This window comes from Megascapheus bottae, chromosome X (genome assembly GCF_031878675.1).
Source record: "Megascapheus bottae isolate mThoBot1 chromosome X, mThoBot2.hap1, whole genome shotgun sequence".
Classification (NCBI taxonomy): Eukaryota; Metazoa; Chordata; class Mammalia; order Rodentia; family Geomyidae; genus Megascapheus; species Megascapheus bottae.
In genome coordinates, this window is record NC_143547.1 from 70,186,814 (window position 1) to 70,206,713 (window position 19,900).

The 19,900-nt window shown below is 36.3% G+C and overlaps 1 protein-coding gene across 1 annotated transcript in view; it reads left to right on the forward strand.

Annotated features, from left to right (window-relative positions):
• Nrk (Nik related kinase) overlaps positions 1–19,900 on the forward strand; it is a 121,430-nt gene that overhangs the window by 37,627 nt on the left and 63,903 nt on the right. The window contains exon 3 of the mRNA XM_090325858.1: positions 18,764–18,820. Coding sequence (XP_090181984.1) covers positions 18,764–18,820 — 57 coding nt within the window. The remainder of the gene's footprint in view (positions 1–18,763; positions 18,821–19,900) is intronic.

Sequence of the window (19,900 nt, forward strand, 5' to 3'; positions counted from 1 at the left end):
TAACATTCTACCCCTTGAGCCACAGCTAAACTTCCGACTAATGCAAAGTATTTTCTAATGCTTCACAATCTCATCTCTGCTATCTCAGCATCATTTGTTAAAATTATTTAATCCCTTTCCATTGAACCATATTCATGCTTTTGTCAAAAAAATCAATGGAATATAAATGCAACTTAGAATATATTAAATGTACTTTAAATATCTATGCTTATTGGTAGTTATATTTACTTTGAATAAAATTTAGACATTTGAGCTTTACACCAAATGGGATAGCAGAAAAATACAAATTGTACTTACTTGCTGCAAGATAGTTTTGAAAGAATGTTATCATCAAAGAAGCAACAGAAAGATGCTTTTAATCTTGAAAATAAATATAATTGAATCTTTGTTGTATTTCATTATTATTCTCTATAATAGTTTTATTCTGTGAAATGGATTTGTCAAGAGCTCTATTGGAATAATGTAATATATATGTCATCATTGGCTGCATTCTATAAAATCTAAGAATTTCTCACTGATTGTCAACTAAAACTTCAAACAGGAAAAGTAAAGCAAGCCAGATAATTATCTGGCACAAATTAAGCCTAATCATGGTATACTTCGGAAAAGAAGAATAGCAGAAAAGTCATTTCTCATCTGTAAAATGCTAAAGAAAGGAAACTTCAAGCCTCGGAAATACTTTCTTCCTTCCTGATTTTCTCCTGACTGAGATTATCCAGAAATTTGTTTCAAATAATAGAAATGGATGACAGAATATTTTGGTACCAGGATATGGATCATTTGTTGTACAAACAAACTAGAGCGAGGAAAACTTTGGCTTTGAATTACATATAATTGTGACTTGAGCTTTCCTAAGTCACCACTTATGATGGAGACCATTAGTGGCAGATGTTAAGAACAGGGCGGAGAGGCTTGTGCTTACTGTGTTCCTAATGCTTCTCACCATGTTCATTAGATTTATTTCCAGCAGATAATATGGCAGTGGCTGAGTAGCCCTGTATATCACTAAGAAAAGTAATACTCTGTTCTTAAATCGTTTGCATAGTGAGTGCCCTGGTTTGTAAATTAATAGTATGTATACTTTTAAATTACAGTGTAGCAAAAGAAGTTATATTCCATTTATCCTCCAGGACAAGTCAGGAAAAATAAAATGCCAATACTTTATAATTGCTAGACAAGGATAAATAGCCAAGCCATGTGATGGCATATATAGTATATGAACTTCATGTAACCTTATGCCAGGCTTTTCCCACCACATTGATTAAATTTCCTGAAAAGCATGAAAGAAAGTCGCTATAAAGACACCAGGGATGGTTTATGGATGCTGATTTAGCAGAAACGGTATTATTGGAACAGTTTCATGCAACAGCCACTACTGTATTTAAAATGGCCAACCTTCAGACTTTTTGGTTAGTTGCACAAACATGCAGAAATTCTTGTAAGGTCTCTTTGACAAGTGAGTTACCTATTCCTATGGGTGAAGGAATTTTCATTGTGAAGCAATTCTTGCTGATAGCCAAGTTTTTACTCATTTAATTAAAACCTGTTGCCTCTTAATCATTTCACTATATTTTTTTGGTGTGTATAAGTACCAAGGTTTGCATTCAGTGCCTCTCATTCTTGCTCAGCTTACTTGCTCATAGCTGATATTCTATCACTTGAGCTGATTACTTAGAGACAAGAGCCTCATGGGATTTTTCTGCCTAAACTGGCTTCCTCCAGGTCTCAGACACCACTGTATGTAGGATTACAGTTAAGAGGCCCAACACCCATCTAGTTTGCTTTAGTACTTCAACATTCTTAGAAAGATTCATTTTTCTGTTATGTCAGTGATTTGTTTTCCTGTGTGAAGGAGTATTTTTTGCCTTGAGTAATAATGCTGAAATTGCCATAAGTAATACCTGTTTGGGAAATTCTTCACTTTTCATACTGTTTAGCAGGATTTTTGTTAGATAAAAGAATGTCAAGGATCATTCACAGGGAAGTGGATTAAACTAGAGTGAATCATGTTGAGTGAGACAAGTCAAGACCAAAGGAACAAAAGGCGCATGGTATCCTTAATATGTGGCTATTACATCTAAACAGTACAAGAGCGAGGACTCAATATTTGTGTGCCCAAATGGACACGGTATGAGCACAACTACATAGACATAAAAATTTATGACTATAGACATAATGTTTTATTGCGTAGATTAATATGTATATATGACATACACACCATTAGCCTAATTTTAATTATGTTCTAAAATCTAAGTGCCAGTGATTGTATATAGATATTCCCTTCGTGAATACTTGTTTGTTAAATGTCATTTGAAATATGATGTAAAAATCAGTGTTAGTAAATTCTTTAATAAAAGTAATTAGACTCACGGGGTGTGGTGGCTCACGCCTGTAATCCTAGCTACTTAGGAGGCTGAAATGTGAGGATCAAGGTTCAAAGCCAGCCTAGGCACAAAAAGACCTGAGACTCTTATCTCCAATTAAACTCTAGAAAATGGGAAGTGGGGCTTTGCTCAAGTGTAGGGTAATAGCCTTGAGCTAAAGAGCTCAGGGACAGCACCCAGGCCAAGTGCAAGCCCCATGATCCACAAAAAAAATAATAATTAGACTCATAACATAGAATTTGGTATACAAAACAATCATTTTTTGTGTCATGAAAGATCCATGATTTTGAATAATGTTAACTTTGATGCAATCAGTGTTCAGCTCAAAAATTTTGCTGATACTTGATGAAATGGGGGACATCAATTGAGATGCATTATTCCTCTAAACTGATCAGTTAGATAATAACCCCTTTGTACATCTACCTAAAGATAATCAAATATTATTTAGTAATCCTAAAAAAAGAGTGCCAAAGATCTCAGAATTCTATCTAAGAGGCTTTCATTTCTTACCCTCATATTTCTCAGACTGCCATTTCTTACCATCCATATGTGATTATTTTTATATAAAAAACTAAGGTACTTCATAAGGCAAATTGGATTGATATATTGAAGTTTCTTTCAGTTTAAATATTGAACCTTCTGATGAACCTTCCTGACAATATTGCTAAATAAATGAGGCAAAATATGGTGGCTTTTTTCCCAAGTAAACTAAAACTAGGAGCCACATCTGACTCATAAGTTTTTGAATAGGTAAGTTATGGCTAACATGTTTTCTCTGGACTTCATACTCTGGTCACTACATTATAGATGGTGATACATCTGAAAGATCTTCTGAAAGATTGTGCCAGTTGGTAAGGTTCAGTGTGCTAAGTTTATAGATTGGCTATCTATACTTGTGCCTATTTCTAGGTTAAGTACAATTACTTGTTCCTGATTTTAATCAAGCTAAACCTGAAAATAAATATCATGAAATATATTTGTATCATTTAGTAAGTTACAGAGTTAATAGAGTGTGCATTTGAATACATAAAGACCATTATAGATGAAATTTTTCTTCCATTATGGATAGAAATGAAGAACTTAAATCTTAACTTGTTATTTGATGTAGTGTATATATGTTTGTTTATTTGAAATAGGATAGGGAAGGGGGGAAAACAAGTTGAGGGCAGAGGGTGGGGGGAGGGAAATGTGGACCAAGACACGAGAAAGGGCATCAATATTTATGAAGTAATGTACCTTCTATCTGGTGAATATAATGTAACCCTTCTATTAATTACAATAAAAATGTAAAGAAAGAATGAATCCAGTTCCCTTGCAAAATAAAAAAGAAATGAAGAACTTGAAAATAATTAAAAATTGAAAATCATCCAAGTGCTGGTGGCTCAAGCATACATCCCAGGTACTCAGGAAGCTGAGACCCAAAGCACTGTAGTTCAAAGCCAGCCTAGGTAAAAAAGTCAGAAAGACTTTCCAAAGTAACTAGAAAAAAGCTGATCTGGAGGCATGATTCAAGTAGTAGAGTGGCAGAAAAACAAGCTGAGTATGCAATCCAAGCAAAGTTGAAGCCTTAAGTTTAAACACCAGTACCATCTGAAAATAGTCACTTTGTTTTCTTTCGTTATAGATTTCACAATCATCACTTTGCTTCATAGTATTTAATTATTAATCCATTTTAATGCTTATGATTATAACAGTAATATATACTTTTGGAATCAACATGATATCATATATGCCTTCTGATATAACAAAATGCTGATGTTTTGCATTAATTAAAGTTTTTAATGAGGATTTAAAATGAAACACATATGCTAGAATATCACTGTGCTGCATAATGTTGACATAGGTTTGTGACGTATTTTCAACAGGAAACTCTAAAACATAATCCCAGTGTCTTCAAGAACCTTATGATTTTTATTTGTATCCTTATTATGAAAACTGCAGCGTTATGTCTCTCATTGTAGTAGTTTGTGTATCTGTATTAATGCACTAAAAGTTTCTTAAAAGTAAAAACTCTAATTTTCCTAGTATCTTGCTTGTTGCCTAGACTAAAACAATGTTAAATAATACATGCTTTTAAAAATCTCAGAGTACTTTGAAAGAATACCAGTGCCAAAGGTTCCTTCCTAACTGTAATTCTAGTTACTCAGGAGGCTGAAACCTGATTATTATGATTCAAAGCCAGCCTGGGCAGAAAAGGCTGCAAGACTCCATCTCCAATAACTAGCAAAATGTCAAACTGGAGATGTGGCTGAAGTGGTAGAGAACCAAGCATGATCAAAATATATGAGCACATTAGGCCTTTAGTTCAAGCCCAGTATTGGTGCATATACAATCCCTTCCCCGCTCCCCCCAATAAACTCATGTCAAAGAACAAAAAGAACAGAATAGGAAAGGAGTCGATGACTTTGTATTGGTTCTGATAGTAACTCTATCATCAAGAATTAGGGATAAACAAATTTGGGAGATACATGATGGAAAATGTAGCAGGTAGAATGGTGAACTATTGAAGGGAAGAAAGAATAGAGTCAAAATTGTGAGCAAATTAAAGTTGGCTTGCTCATACTCCCCTGACTTCTTAGATTTCTTCTGAATGCAGGAATTGTTATTGCTACTTGCACATTTTGTAACCCCACTCACTCTTCTCTCACACACATGCATACATGCATCCTTCATTGAAGTAATTATGTACTTTATATAAATGTGTACTTTTCTGTAGTTAACTGCCTGAGTCTCCCACAATATGTTGCTAAATTTGACTTGCCTGCCTCAGTGATTTTTCTGGTTTTGGTAGCCCCAGCTAAGATCTTCTTGTAGTTAGATTCTGTACTCTTTTTCACTGGTATCATTCTCCTTTTATCACATTTCAGTTTTCAGCTTGGCTTTGATGATGCAGCTGTATCCTACCATCCTCCACTCATTCCTGCCCTCTTTCCCACCAGAAAATGGTGAAGGAAATGTGGAGGACTATAATTTAGAGCCTTTCAGTTGATCTCATACTCTTCAGATTTCACTTCTCTAGGTTTATGGTAAAAATCTTGTCATGGGAAAATCCAGTATTATAGTAGCCAAAAAGTGCTGAAAGTCTCACTGCCTATGCACTTCTTTTTTAATTCAATCCTAGGGCTTGAACTCAGGGCCTAGGCACTGTCCTTGAGCTTTCTTAAGGCTAGTGCCACAGCACTACTTCTGGCCTTCTCTGTATATGTGGTACCAGGGAATCAAATCCAGGGCTTCTTGCATGCACATTATCTCTAAGCCAAACTCCCAGCCCAACATTAGAAATTCTTTAGAGTTAAAAAGGAGGCCTAGAAAATACCAGCTCAGTTGGGCAAGGTGGCTCACACCTGTAATCCTAGCTACTCAGGATGCTGAGATCTGAGGATCAGGTTCAAACCGGTCCAAGCACTAAAGAGTGTGAGACTCTTATCTCCAATTAATCCCTAGAAAAGGGAAAGTGGGGCTCAAGGGGTAAGGTGGTAGCCTTGAGCTGAAGAGCTCAAAGACAGTGCCCAGGCCCTGAATTCAAGCCCCAGGACCTTCCAAAAAATACCAGTTCTGGCTAAAATGCATTGATACATTGTGCATTGGTGCATTGGTGAATAGATAGGTCACTAAACAAGGCCTTTGCATGTCATCAGTTAGGGAAAATTCATTATTGTTTTGAGTTTGCAAAGGCCTGTGAAGGATGCTGAAGGAATGGGACAGCAGAGTGTCACATTGTGGAATACATGGGGTATGAAGTATTATCCAAAAAATGATCATTTGAGGCAAAGACTTGCTTATGAGTATTTACCTTGATGACCAATGTTGATCCTTCTTTTCCTATATTTAATGGAAGCCACTTTTTTCATTTCTTAATCTTTTTTTAACTTCCTGCTTCTTCCTTCACATTCACTTTCATTCTTTCCTTTACATTTCTTCTCTACTTTGTCATTTCCCCTACTCACCGCATTCATCTAAATCAAGTTTGGATACTTTCAAGGTGTCTTTGAGAGCTATAAATCATTGATGTGGAAAATTCTGTTTATAAAGAATTTTCTTAAAGGTATAAACAGCCTTTTCACATTAACTTCAGATTCAGGCCTGTTGCATTTGCCCCTCTCTGTACAGACCAGGAATAATTGAGAATATCATTTTGATTGGGTGGATTTTAAAACTAAGCTGCTTCTTTTTCTTGAACTTCTCCTCACCCATCTGTCTCAGTGCTTTTCCTTCAGCCTTTGGTACTGTTTGATAAAATTGGAAACACTGCAACTCACTGCAGCTCACATCTGTCTGAGCAGATGGAATACATTTTCATGAGTGTTAACTGATTCATACATTACACAAAGAAAACAATCTATGTTAAAACATTATGGCATTGCAATGAAGCATTAGCAGTTGTGTGCTTATAGAAGAATTGTTTCCTTGACCTTGCCCATTGCCCCAATGCTTAAGCCCAGGCAAATCTTTAAGAAAAAGAAAAGCAGCGAAGTTCATAATGGTGCGAAAAAATTTGTGCTGAGGGGGGAAAGAGAATCTAGATACCCATATAGCTTCGAATTATCTAAGTTCCTTTTATTTTTGTAGTGCATTGTCCTTTCCCAGAAAAACTATAATATTGTCATTGTGTGAATACAGACACACACATACACGCACACACACATGTTTACACACATGGAAAACTATCCTGCCATCTGGAAAAATGGCATGGCCATCTCTCACTTGATTTGAAAGTGTTGTCAGAGTGTTTGGGCTTGTGTGAGTCCCTGTCTCATAGATTTCCCGTCTACTTTCCTCACCATAGAAAGTTACAGCCTGTGATTTTAAACTTTGATAAATGACTGGCATTGATGGTTTTACAGTGTCCACCCATTTGTAACAGTGAACCTCTCCGTGACTTTGTACTTTTTTCCTCTGTAGATCTGACTGATCACATAGCAGTACATTGAGGTTTCCCCTTAGTCGTCTACCAGTAGTTATCCATTTTTCCCCAGCAAATGTGTGTGTCCTCCAGCCAAGAATATTGAACTGTATTGTTCATTTTGTGCAATTTGCCATTTGAGTGCTGTAGCACAATACAGAGCATCTCCATTTGCAAATGATGTTACTACATATTCTGACCTATTTTTTTCCCTGCAGGAGTAATAACAAGGGTAATAAAACTCAGTTGAAGCTGCTGTATAAGCACACATAACGGCCTCAAATTACAGGGCAGTTTCTAAGCTACAAAGCCACTGAAACCACGAAAACCTTCTTCTGACTCCTTACACAGTTCTAATAAGCATGACCATGGCTGTCCCAGATTTCTAGAAGAGGAAAACATTATTATGTTGGATTATTCTGGTGGTTCTTTAGCTTTTTAGCTGCAAAGTCTGGTCGAGTATGAAGGTTTTTTTTTTTTTTACTACAACTAGCTAAGATTTGTATAACTTAAGGACGTTAAAGAAAATACAAAAGAGCTGAAACATTTGGAACTTTCTCCATCTCATGCCTCATAGCTGATAAAAACAATACTATCCACCACTGCAGCTATTTGATGGAGAAGACTTCAGATTAATACCTGGAAAGAGCACCAGTGAGAATTACGTAATGTCACCTGACAAAGCCATCTTGTGCCAACTTGGTATAGGGAACTTGGCAGGCCTATTATTTTTATTGGTTCATGGCCTCTGTCCTTGAATAATTCCTATCTTTTCCCCTGAGGCTTTGGAACTGAAGAGAATTGTGGGGAGCTATAAATGGCCTCAGAGGGCAAACACAAAAATTATGATGTGATCCAGAAAGGAAAATTACCTATTGATCAATAATGCCTTTTGAGATCTTGGAATATTGTGCTGTGCTGGTAGATTTCATACTCTTTATTTGAAAGGGTCAATGTATGATGGGACACAACTTTGTGATCCCAATAACATTCCCCACATTGTTTGGCATGAATGTTGTATGTGTGTGCCCTGTCCACACACATATGTACACACACCCCTCTATGCACCTCCTCCATTTCACAGCATCATATTGAGACTTACTGGGTTCATTTAACCACACATTTGCTGAGTTCCTTGAATGTGTCACACACTAGGTTAGACTATAAAGTTATACACAAAAAGAATTGGCCCATAGAGAGCTGCCAGTCTATTGGAAGAAATTTATAAATAAATAAACTAGGTAAAAGGAGCCCCAGAAATGCAAAGAAGTAAGTGATCATGTACTCTTCATTTGGGTTGAATAAATAACGTGAATGCAAATTTACATTCATAATGTAAATGATGCTTTGACACATCTTCATAGTGATCTCCAAGTGTCAACTGTGTCATATTGTGATATGTATAAAAGCTTAGCAACAATCTCTACAGTAAAAACAATGTGACTCCTTTTCCTACTTACCTTTAATTTGTGATTGTTGTAGCAGCATGATTAGAGAAGCCTTCGGCATTAAGGTGTCCTGGATAAATCAGTCAACTCTAGGCTCCATATGCTGAGAGCCAAAAATAAATGCTTCAATTTATTCTCCAAAAGGATCAATCAGACCTAGGAAGAATTCTCTAATTTTTTTCATATATTTTTATTGTAATTAATAGAAGGGTAACATTACATTCGCCAGATACAAGGTGCACACACTGATACCCTTTCTCATGTCTTGGTTCCCCCCACCCCCACCCCTCACCTTGTTTTCCCCCATTCACTATCCAATTTCAAATAACTAAATACAAATATATCCAATATATCAGATAACAAAGTAAGATACTGTAACAATATGAGATAACCAAGGGACAGCAAAAGAGGTGAGAGATAACATAGTACATTAAAGACAACAATCACTCCTTTGACTTTTATTTCTATATCCTAGAGGTCCTTTCATTTAGCATCATACTATATGGCCTTATGTATCTAGGTTTTGCTCTATTGCAAATCTCTGCTAGGAGAGACCAAGGTTTCTACTGATTATGACAAATGAGGGAAACCATTGAGCCTGTGTTCTTTGAATCTGGCTTACTTCACTTAATATGATTTTTTTCTAATTCTTTCCATTTCCTAACAAATGGAGCGATGTCATTCTTTCTGACAGCAGTGTAGAATTCAATTGTGAACAAATACCACATCTTGTTGATCCACTCATCAACTGAGGGACATCTAGGTTGGTTCCGTATCTTTGCTATGGTAAATAGTGCTGCAATGAACATCGTTGTGCTAGTGAATTTAGTATGTCCTTGTTTCTGGACAATTGGGTAAATGCCTAGTAGTGGAATTGCTGGGTCATAAGGGAGCTCTATGTTTAGTCTTTTGAGGCACTGCCATACTGCTTTCCATAGTGGTTGAATGAGTTTGCACTCCCACCAACAGTGTGGTAGTGATCCCTCCTGGCCACATCCCCTCCAGCATCTGTTGTTATTAGTTTTCTTGATCCTGGCCATTCTAACTGGAGTGAGTTGGAATCTTAGAGTTGTTTTTATTTGCATTTCTTTTATGACCAGAGACGTTGAGCATTTCTTCATATGTCTATAGGCCATTTTTGTTTCTTCTTCAGAGAAGACTCTAAGTCTATGGCCCATCTTTTAATGGGATGGTTGTTACTTTGGAGATTAGTTTTGAAGTGATTCAATTTTTTGAGCTGTTGATGTATTTTAGATATGAGGCCTTTGTCTGTTGTATGGTGGGTGAAGATCTTCTCACTTTCTGTAGGCTTCCTAATTAATTTACTAGCTATGTCCTTTGCCATACAAAAGCTCTGCAGCTTAATGCAGTCCTATTTATCCAGCCTTTCTCTGATTTGTTGTGATTCTTGGTCCTTATTAAGAAAGTTTCGACCTGTGCCAAGGGGGCCTCGTGTATCTCTTATGTATTTAGTGTGTTGGATTTTACCTCGAGGTCTTTGATCCATTTGGAGTTAATTCTAGTGCAGGGTGACAAAGAAGAATCCAACTATAGTTTTCCAAAGGTGCTTAATCAGTTCTGCCAGCACCACCTGTTGAAGAGGCTTTCTTCCATTCTATTTTTTTGGCTCCCTTGTCAAAGATTAGGTGGCCATAGGCTGTGGTTTCATATCTGGATCCTCAGTTCTATTCCATTGGTCTTCAGCCCTGTTCTTGTGCCAGTACCAAGCTGTTTTGATAATTATAGATCTGTAATAGAGTCTCAAGTTTGATATTGAAATTCCTCCTGCGCTGTTCTTTCTGCTAAAAAGTGTTTTTCCTATATGGGGTCTTTTATTATTTCATATGAAATTTTGGATTGCCTCTTCTATTTCTTTAAAGAATGACATTGGGATATTGATGGGTATTGCGTTGAATTGGTAGATGGCCCTTGGCAAGATTGTCATTTTCACGATGTTGATTCTTCCAGTCCAGGATCATGGGAGGTTTTTCCATTTCCTTAGTTCTGCTTTAATTTCCTTTTTCAGGCTTTTAAACTTTTCATCAAAAAGGTCCTTTACATTCTTAGTTAAGATAATTCCTAGGTACTTTATTTTCTTTGAGGCTATTGCAAAAAGAGATGCTGTCCTGATTGTAGCCTCATTCTTCTCACTGTTGGCATAGAGGAAGGCAGTTGATTTTTGAGGGTTAATTTTATACCCTGCTACCCTTCCAAAGATTTGAAACAGCTCAAGCAGCTTGGGAGTGGAGTCTATAGGATTCTTTAAATACAGAATCTTATCATCTGCAAAGAGGGAAACTTTTACTTCCTCTTTCCATATTTGTATACCCTTTATGCTTGCTTCTTGCCTTATTGCTCTGGCTAGGAATTCTAATATAATGTTAAAGAGGAGTGGAGAGAGTGGGCATCCTTGTCTCATTCCTGATTTTAGAGGGAATGGCTTTAGCTTTTCGCCATTAAGTATAATACTAGCTGTGGGTTTGTCATACACAGCCTTTATTATACTGAGGAATGTTCCATGGATTCCTAGTTTCTCCAGAGCTTTTAACATGAAAGGGTTTTGGATCTTGTCAAATGCCTTTTCTGCATCTATTGAGACAATCATTTGATTTTTTTCCTTGCTCCTGTTGATGTGTTGAATTATATTAATTGATTTGCCTATGTTGAACCAGCATTGCCTCCCTGTAATGAATCCTGTTTGATCATAGTGTATAATTTTTTTGCTGAGTTGTTGTAATCGGTTGGCCAGTATTTTGTTGAGAATTTTTGCATCAATGTTCATCAAAGAAACGGGTCTATAGTTCTCTTTCTTTGATGAATCTCTGTCTGGTTTGGGGATGAGGGTTATATTGGCTTCATAGAATGTATTTGGTAAAGAGCCTTCATTTGCAATTTTGTTGAAGAGCTTGAGGAGTTTTGGTGTGAGCTCTGCTTTGAAGACCTTATAGAATTCAGTTGTGAATCCATCTGGCCCTGGGCTTTTCTTAGGTGGAAGGTCTCTTATTGCCATTTCTATTTCAGTGCTTGAAATAGGCCTGTTGAGTTGGGTTAGTTCTTCTTGGTTCAGTGTGGTTATGTTAATATTGGCTAGGAATTCATCCATTTCTTCTAGATTCTCAAATTTGTTGGCATAAAGGTTTGAGAAGTATTCCCTCATGATTCTCTGGATCTTGGTAATTTCTGTCATGATATTACCATTTTCGTCAGTGATTTTGTTTATTTCAGTATGCTCCCTTCTTTTTTTGGTAAGATTTGCTAAGGACCTGTGGATTTTGTTAATTTTTTCAAAGAACCAACTCCTTGTTTTGTTGATTCTTTATATAGTTATTTTGGACTCCAATTCATTTACTTCTGCTTTGATTTTAATAATTTGCTTCCTTCTACTGGGATTAGGGTTGATTTGTTGCTCTTTTTCCAGGAGCTTAAGGTGACACATTAAATTGTTGATTTGAGATTTTTCCAATTTGTTATTGTAGGCATTCAGAGCTATAAATTTTCCTCTGAGTACTGCCTTTGCCATGTCCCAGAGGAGCTGGTATTTTGTGTGCTCCTTTTTGTTATATTTCATAAACTGTTGGATTTCTATTCTGATCTCTCTCAATGACCCATTGGTGATTTAACAATGTGTTGTTCGTTCTCCATGAGTTTCAGGGTATTCGTTGGTGGAGATTTGTGTTCAGTTCCAATTTGAAACCCTTGTGGTCTGAGAGAGTGCAGGGAATAATTTCAGTGTTTCTGAATCTGTCCAGGTTTGTTTTATGCCCTAAAATGTTGTCTATTTTGGAAAATGTTCTATGTGCTGCTGAAAAAAAACGTATACTGTGTTGTTGCTGGGTGGAATAATCTGAAGATGTCTGTTAGATCTAGTTTGTCTATACAGTTGTTCAATTCTAAGGTTTCTCTGTTGAGTTTTTGCCTGGTTGATCTGTCCATAGGTGAGAGTGGTGTGTTAAAGTCACCAACAATCACTGTGTTTCGATCTATGTATGGTTTCAGTGAAAGTAAAGTTTGCTTGATGAAGTTCCGAGCTCTGGGATTTGGTGTGTAGATATTTAGGATGGTTATGTCCTCCAGGAGGAAAGGTCCCTTTAGTAGTATGTAGTAACCTTCTTTGTCTTTTCTCACTAATTTTAGTTGGCAGTCTATTTTTAATCTGATATGAGGATGGCAACTCCAGCCTGTTTATGGGGGCCGTTAGCTTGATAAAGTTTATTCCAAAAAATGTTTTTTGGGTAAGATGTGTCTCTTGAAGACAGCAGAACGATGGATCTTGCTTTTTGATCCAACTAGATAGTCTAGGTCGTTTAATTGGAAAGAAGTCCATTGATACTGAGAGTCAGGATTGAGAAATATTTATTAGTTCCTGCCATTTTTAAAAGCTTTAATTAGGCCTGCGTCTTGATAGTTCTTGTGGTACTTAGATGGTATGAGTTTTAGGTGCTATTTCTTTCTCGTATTACATTTGTGTTGGTTTTCTATGTGTAGAACATCTGTGAGAATTTTCTGCAATGTTGGTTTGGTTGCTAAATAATGTTGAAGCTTTTCCCTGGAATGGAATGCTTTATTTTTCCCTCAGTTATGAATGAGAGCTTAGCTGGGTACAGTATTCTTGGTTGGTAGTTATTTGACTTCAGGGCATGACACATATCCTTCCAATCATTTCTTGCTTGTATGGTCTCTGCTGAGAAATCTGGGGTTATTCTGATTGGTTTGCCTTTATAGGTGATTGTTCTCTTCTCCCTGGCTGCATTTAGGATCCTTTTTTGGTCTCTATTGATCCAGTTCGGATTATAATGTGGCGGTGGGAGGTCCTTTTCTGGTCAGGTCTATTTGCAGTTCTAAAAGCTTCTTGTATCTGGATGGGCCTGTCCTTCTGGATATTTGGGAAGTTCTCCAAGATAATTCCCTGAAGTATATTTCCAATACCATTGACCTCTTTCTCCAGACCTTCCTCAATACCAATTAGCCTTAAATTAGGCTTCCTAATTGTATCTTGGACCTCCTGTAGCGTTTTCTCATATTTCCTAGATTTGAATTGACTCATTTTCTGAAGTGCTGTCTGCTCTGCGGGTGGCGGGGCTCCATGCTGTCTTCTCGCGCTGGTATTCTGCCTTTTTCCTCTCTGACTGAGATCTCTGTGGCGCTAAATCTTACTTAGCATCAATTTTTGGTAAAGAACTGTCCCCTACACTTCCAGAACTTGTATCTTGGCGGGAGCTCAGTATGTCTCACACTGAAACTCCGCCATCTTCCTGAATTCTCTAATTTTTATATACTTGACTCTACTAAAACTTTAGTGGAGATGGGACGCTCAAGAAAGTAGTGGGCCAAACTTATGTTTTATGCTCTTTGGCAGCCAGATTTCTTCCCTTATTCTAATGCAAGCAATGATAACAGTATTTTCCCTATTAGTACACTAGACTTTGTGGAAGTTAAAAAGAAATGTGTTAAGAAATGTGTCAGTTATCAGATATTACTCATCAAACAGCTGAGACTGTGAATCTTGTAAATCTTATTCAAGTAAATAGAAAGGTTATGCCTGGAAAATCCTTTATGGATTTTCCCCAAACATCTCCTTTGATAACTGCCATAATGCAGTAAATGCTTCTATGATAGATAGGATCAGAGATGGTGGATGATTGCTTTTTCCTTCTGTGTCTTCAGCAATTTTTTCCCACCTCTTCTCCAGTCCTAGCCACATTTCCAATCCCTGATGGACTGAAAATGTATCTGCTCCTTTGGATTTCTTGAGATTGTCAGTGCTAATGAAGACTAATATGGGAAACAAAATTAAAAGACTGCCACATAAGAAAAATCTGACCTGTCTGGACATGTTGATGCTCACCTGTACTTCATGCTACTTGGGAGTAAGAGATAGGAAGACTGAAATTACAAGCCAGCCTGTGTAAAAATATTAGCAAGACACTATCACCAACAAAGCAAAACAAAAAAAAACAGGCCTGGAGGTTTATACCTATAATCTCTGTTATCTGGGAGGCAGAGGCAGGGAAGCTAAGTATTCTGAAGTGTGGCCAGGGCAGAGGCTTAAGAATCTATTTGTAAAACAAACTAGAAAATTACAGCATTGTGTAAGTACTGGAGTACTTTCCCAACAAGCACAAAGCCTAAGTACCACCAAGATTTTTTTTAAGTTATTTATATTTTTTCATCTCAATCTTACTTGCAGGTAAGGTTATGATTTGCTAATCTTTTAAAGCTGTCTCCATTCCCATGCTTTTATTTTTCTGCATAGTTAGGATGCTAAGGAAAACTCTCTATATTGACTCATTTCTTCTCAGCATGACACCAAGGACAGACAGTCTTGATGGCCATAAAGAGCACCTTGGTTTGCTTGTGAGGCACCCAAGCAAATTACTATGTGAATGAAAACCAAGGTTACAAAATGAACTCAAGTACAGTGAGTGGCCAAGTGGCCTTTCACCACCACAAACCCAAAAAAGAATACTCTGGGGATTATGTGGTTCCTATTTGCCAACAGAAGGCAAAACCAGTAAGTGGAGGGAATTTTTAGGAACTCCTCAAGAGTCAGCAGTCCTTGCACAACAGTTTCCTTAACTGCATGACATAAAAAATAGCCTAATCAAAATTACAAGGCCATCAAGGAGTATCCTGTATTCTTTCCAGGGAAAAACATGGTAATTAACTTCTGCAGAATGATGGATTTTTTCCCAGCACAGCTGTCACAACTGCTATTTTAAAACATTTGTTATGGTTCAAAATGTGTAATCCCCAAGAAATTGATCATTGCTGCAATTCAGTGCTGGTTTTTTCATTGCCTTAACAACCCTCAGTTTTGCATCAGACTATTAACCAACAAAAGCCAGTCACAAACGACTCCACCACTAATGGCTTATTTTTCAATTGTAAATACTTACTTCTTTAGAACAAAATTTTACCTTAATTTTAACACTGAATTTTCTGGTATAACAAATGCAGGTGGGTATATAATTCAGAATACTGGCCAAGTATTATGCATTTTAATGTTTTATGTGTCACTAATGTCTTAAATCAGGGACATGTAAATTTTTCTGTTTAGTAGGATATATTCAAAATGTGAAATTTTATTTTAAAGCTAATGAAGAGCAACAGCATCATTATAGACAGTTTTTCCTGAGGGTGTAGTGTGCATAATGCTGCTTATTTGGTTATCTAAATTAATTAAGAACATAACTAGTTACTGAATTAGAAGTCAACATTTTCAGAGAACTGTATTTTCTCTTGGGTAATTTCAATTAGACATATTAGAGAAAAATATTAATTACAATCTGAGAGTATAATCCCAGAAAAGAATTAGTTGCAACCTTATAAATTTGTCAAAAAGTTATTTAGAAGCTTATTTATAGCTTTCTTTTGGTAGCATATATTCATTTACTTGAACCCTTAAAACAGAATCCAATAATAATAATAATAAAATATAAATAGCTAGTTTTCTGACTTTCTTCTGTCCTCTCATTGGTTTAGGTGTATCCATCTTAAAAACTGTGAATTCTTCCAATAAAACTGCAGTGATTGTATCTTTCTACTTATTCACAGCCCCTTCATTAAAGATTTTATAAGCTAATACAATTCAATTTTTTATCCAATTTAGTTTATTTATTGGTAAGCCAGTGAAGCTGGTGAAGCTTCTGTATTACAGTTATTGGTTGTAAGTAAACCAGACTGCAGATAACAAAACCCACATTTATAATTTAAGGCTTATTCTTGCTGTTTTCCATTGTGATATTTACTAGAATCAATGACAGTTGTGATTAATTTAAAATCTAAAGCCATACCATTTTTGTAGTATTCTCTCCATCTTTAGCATTTTCTGTGTGTTTGCACAAAATATTTTAACTTCACTTTCACAAAACACACATTGTAACTGAACTAAAAGTCGCATATAATAACAGGATTTATATGTCCTAGTAGAACATATCACTTAGAGACAATTTGTTTATGACAATCTAAGGGAACAAAATAGCTTCTCCATATTATGTTAACCACAAGATGGCACTACTGAACAATTAGAAGTCTAGAGATAGCTGTTCAAGAGGTGACATTAAGATACTTGTATTCATCAGTTAAGTTCAATCCAAATCCTTTTGTACAACTACTTAAAGATTTAAAAAATCCATAAAAGGGATAATGTTTTCCCTTTTTAGAATTAATCACTTTTTTTTTTGGTCATGAGGCTTGAATTCTGGTTTGGGCGCTGTCCCTGAGCTCCTCAGCTCAAGGCTACCATACTATCCTTGAGCCTCAGCCCCACTTCCAGTTTTCTAGGATTCATTGGAGATAAGAGTCCCTCTTCTTTTGAATTGCTCAAGCTGGCTTTGAACCTTGATCCTCAAAACTCAGCCTCCTAAGTAGCTAGGATTACAGGCATGAGCCACCACACCGGCCAAACTCAATCACTTCTAATGGGTATATAATGAAAGAGAGAAATTGTGACTTTACAGTAGAGAAACCTGACAGCCATTACCTTGATAAGGTGATCAAAGTTGGTGAGTCATAGTTTTACCATGTAGTCTAGATATGATCACGAAAGCACATCTCTACTCTGTGGTATCCTTAACCCCAACCCATAACTTATCTATGGTTACAAACAAATACCAGCCAAACCCAGCCTGAGGGACATTATAAAAATAGTGGACCAATACTCTGGAAAGATGTCACAGCTATGGAAAAAAGGGGAAACTGAGAACCTGTTACATACTACAGTTAGATAGAATGTGGTATCTCAGTTTGGGTACTAAAAAGAGAATATCCATGAGAAATGTGAGGACATCAGAAGAAAATCTATAATTTAGATTGTGAGCATTATAACGCTCTTAATTTCTTATTTTTGACAGTAGTACCATAGTTGTGCAATAGGTTAACATGAGGGGAAGCTAGGTAAAGAACATGCAATAACTCTTTACACTGTCATTGAAATTATGATTTAAACTTAAATAATTTCAGAAAAAGTTCAAATGAAATGATAGGCTAGCTGCTAGTGGCTGATGTCTATAAGCTTAGATACTCAAAAGGCCAAGGATCATGTTTTGAAGACTGTCTGGGCAGGGAAATCAGTGAGACTCATCTTCAGTTAACTAAAAAGAAGCCAGAAGTGGAGCTGTGGCTCAAATGATAGAACAGTAGACTTGAGGAAATATGTTAGAAGGCAACAACACCCAGGTCCCGAGTTCAAGCCCTCTAGCTAGCACAAAGATAATGAAATTAAAGCTCAAGATGAACTCAGAGAAGTGGTACCTTAACAGTGTATACAATTTGTGGGAAAGAGGTTGGCAAGGAAATGCTGGGAGAGAAAATGGTGGAAGAGTAACAGTCCAAACAGAAATGCACTCAATATGTGATTTATGCAACTATAACCCCTTTATATGTTACCTTTACAATAACAATGAAAGCTTAAAGCAAAATAGCTTATTTATTACTATCTTCAATGGAAAATTTTTGCTTTTCATCTGAAGGCTTTGATTCAATCCATTCCTAGACAAAATACATTAAAGAAGCAATAACTATAAATGGTCCCTACGTCCAACTTAATGCAAAACTAAAAATCTAAACTCTAAAGACATAAATTTTGGGCTGGGAGTTTGGCCTAGTGGTAGAGTGCTTGCCTAGCATGCATGAAGACCCGGTTCAATTCCTTGGTACTGCATACATAGAAAAAAGCCAGACGTGGTTCTGAAGCTCAAGTGGTAGAGCTCTTGGACTTTCTTGAGAAAGTCCAAGGACAGTGGTCAGGCCCTGAGCTCAAGCCCAGGACTGGCAAATAAATAAATATATAAATAAATAAATAATTTTTTAAAAGACTTAAATTTTGTTTTTAGGAAAATGAGATTTTTGAAAACTGTTCATAATTTATTATTTCTCCTTTTGGTACATACCTATGTTTCATCTGTATGTAATCTCTGTTTCCAATATATTATGTATTTGACTTCATTTAAATTTGGTGGGTTTTATTGCTTTTAGCTAGGTAGCTTAGGAAGTTAACATTTGACTTTTATGCCTGCTCTTGGTTTCAGGGACTCCATGAAAAGACTGGAGCATTTACAGCTGTTAAAGTGATGAACGCCCGTAAGGTAAGACAATAGTACATCTTGTCTGCATTGCATTTTTTTCTTTTTTCTTTTGCCAGTCCTGGGTCTTGAACTGAGGGACTGAGCACTGTCCTTGGGCTTTCTCAAGGCTAGCACTCTACCACTTGAGCCACAGCACTACTTCTGGCTTTTTCTATGTATATGGTACTGAGGAATTGAACCAGGGCTTCATGCATGCTAGGCAAGCACTCTACCACTAGACCAAACTCCTGGCTCCAGTACTATACTTCTTTAATAAACTATTTTTTATACTTATCAACTAGTAGTTTTACTTAGTATAGTATACCTATTGAACATTATATTTCCATACTTAAAATACTTCACTGACATTAAAAGTACTGCAAATTTTTGTATTCTGTAACAATGGTGAAAATATCTGTACTCTTCCTTATTTCAAGTTTACTTTTTTGTTGTTGGAGAGAGAAAAAGTGGTATTTGCACTAATCGTGTGTTAATATTTCTGTGCTCCATAATAGTATTCTCTCTGCAATGAGTCTTTCTTAGAATTGAGTCCACTAGATTCTCTATGAGAATAGGAATGACATTATCAGATATGCATGTTTTTTCATGTATTACCTGGCAGATAACAAGAGACCCCATTTTAATTGGCTCTATCCCTGTTAATATTCATAGAGTTGTGCTGGGATTCATAATATATCATCATAGGATTTGCTAAATACTGATTCATATCCTCTTTCTTAAAGTATGAGTAGCTAACTTTCTTAAGAAAATATTAACATGAATATAGTAAGGCGCAAGAAACTTTTGCTTTATTATATCCTAAATGAAATTTTTGTCGGAAAAACTATAGATTTCATGAAACTGTTATCAATATCCTAAATAATTACTTTCTAATATCTGCTGGAAGTTAATTGTTGAAAAGGTTTTGTTTTTCCCAGTCAATGTCAAATGGTGCAGACTTATGGGAAGTTTCAAGAGTTTGGGGCATTTTACAGATTTATTTTGTTTTACTAAACCTTAGCATTCAAATAATAGATCTTGGTGGATTATTTTTCCTTTTATTGTTGTTTTTTTAAGTGAGAGAGTACATGAAATAGGTAT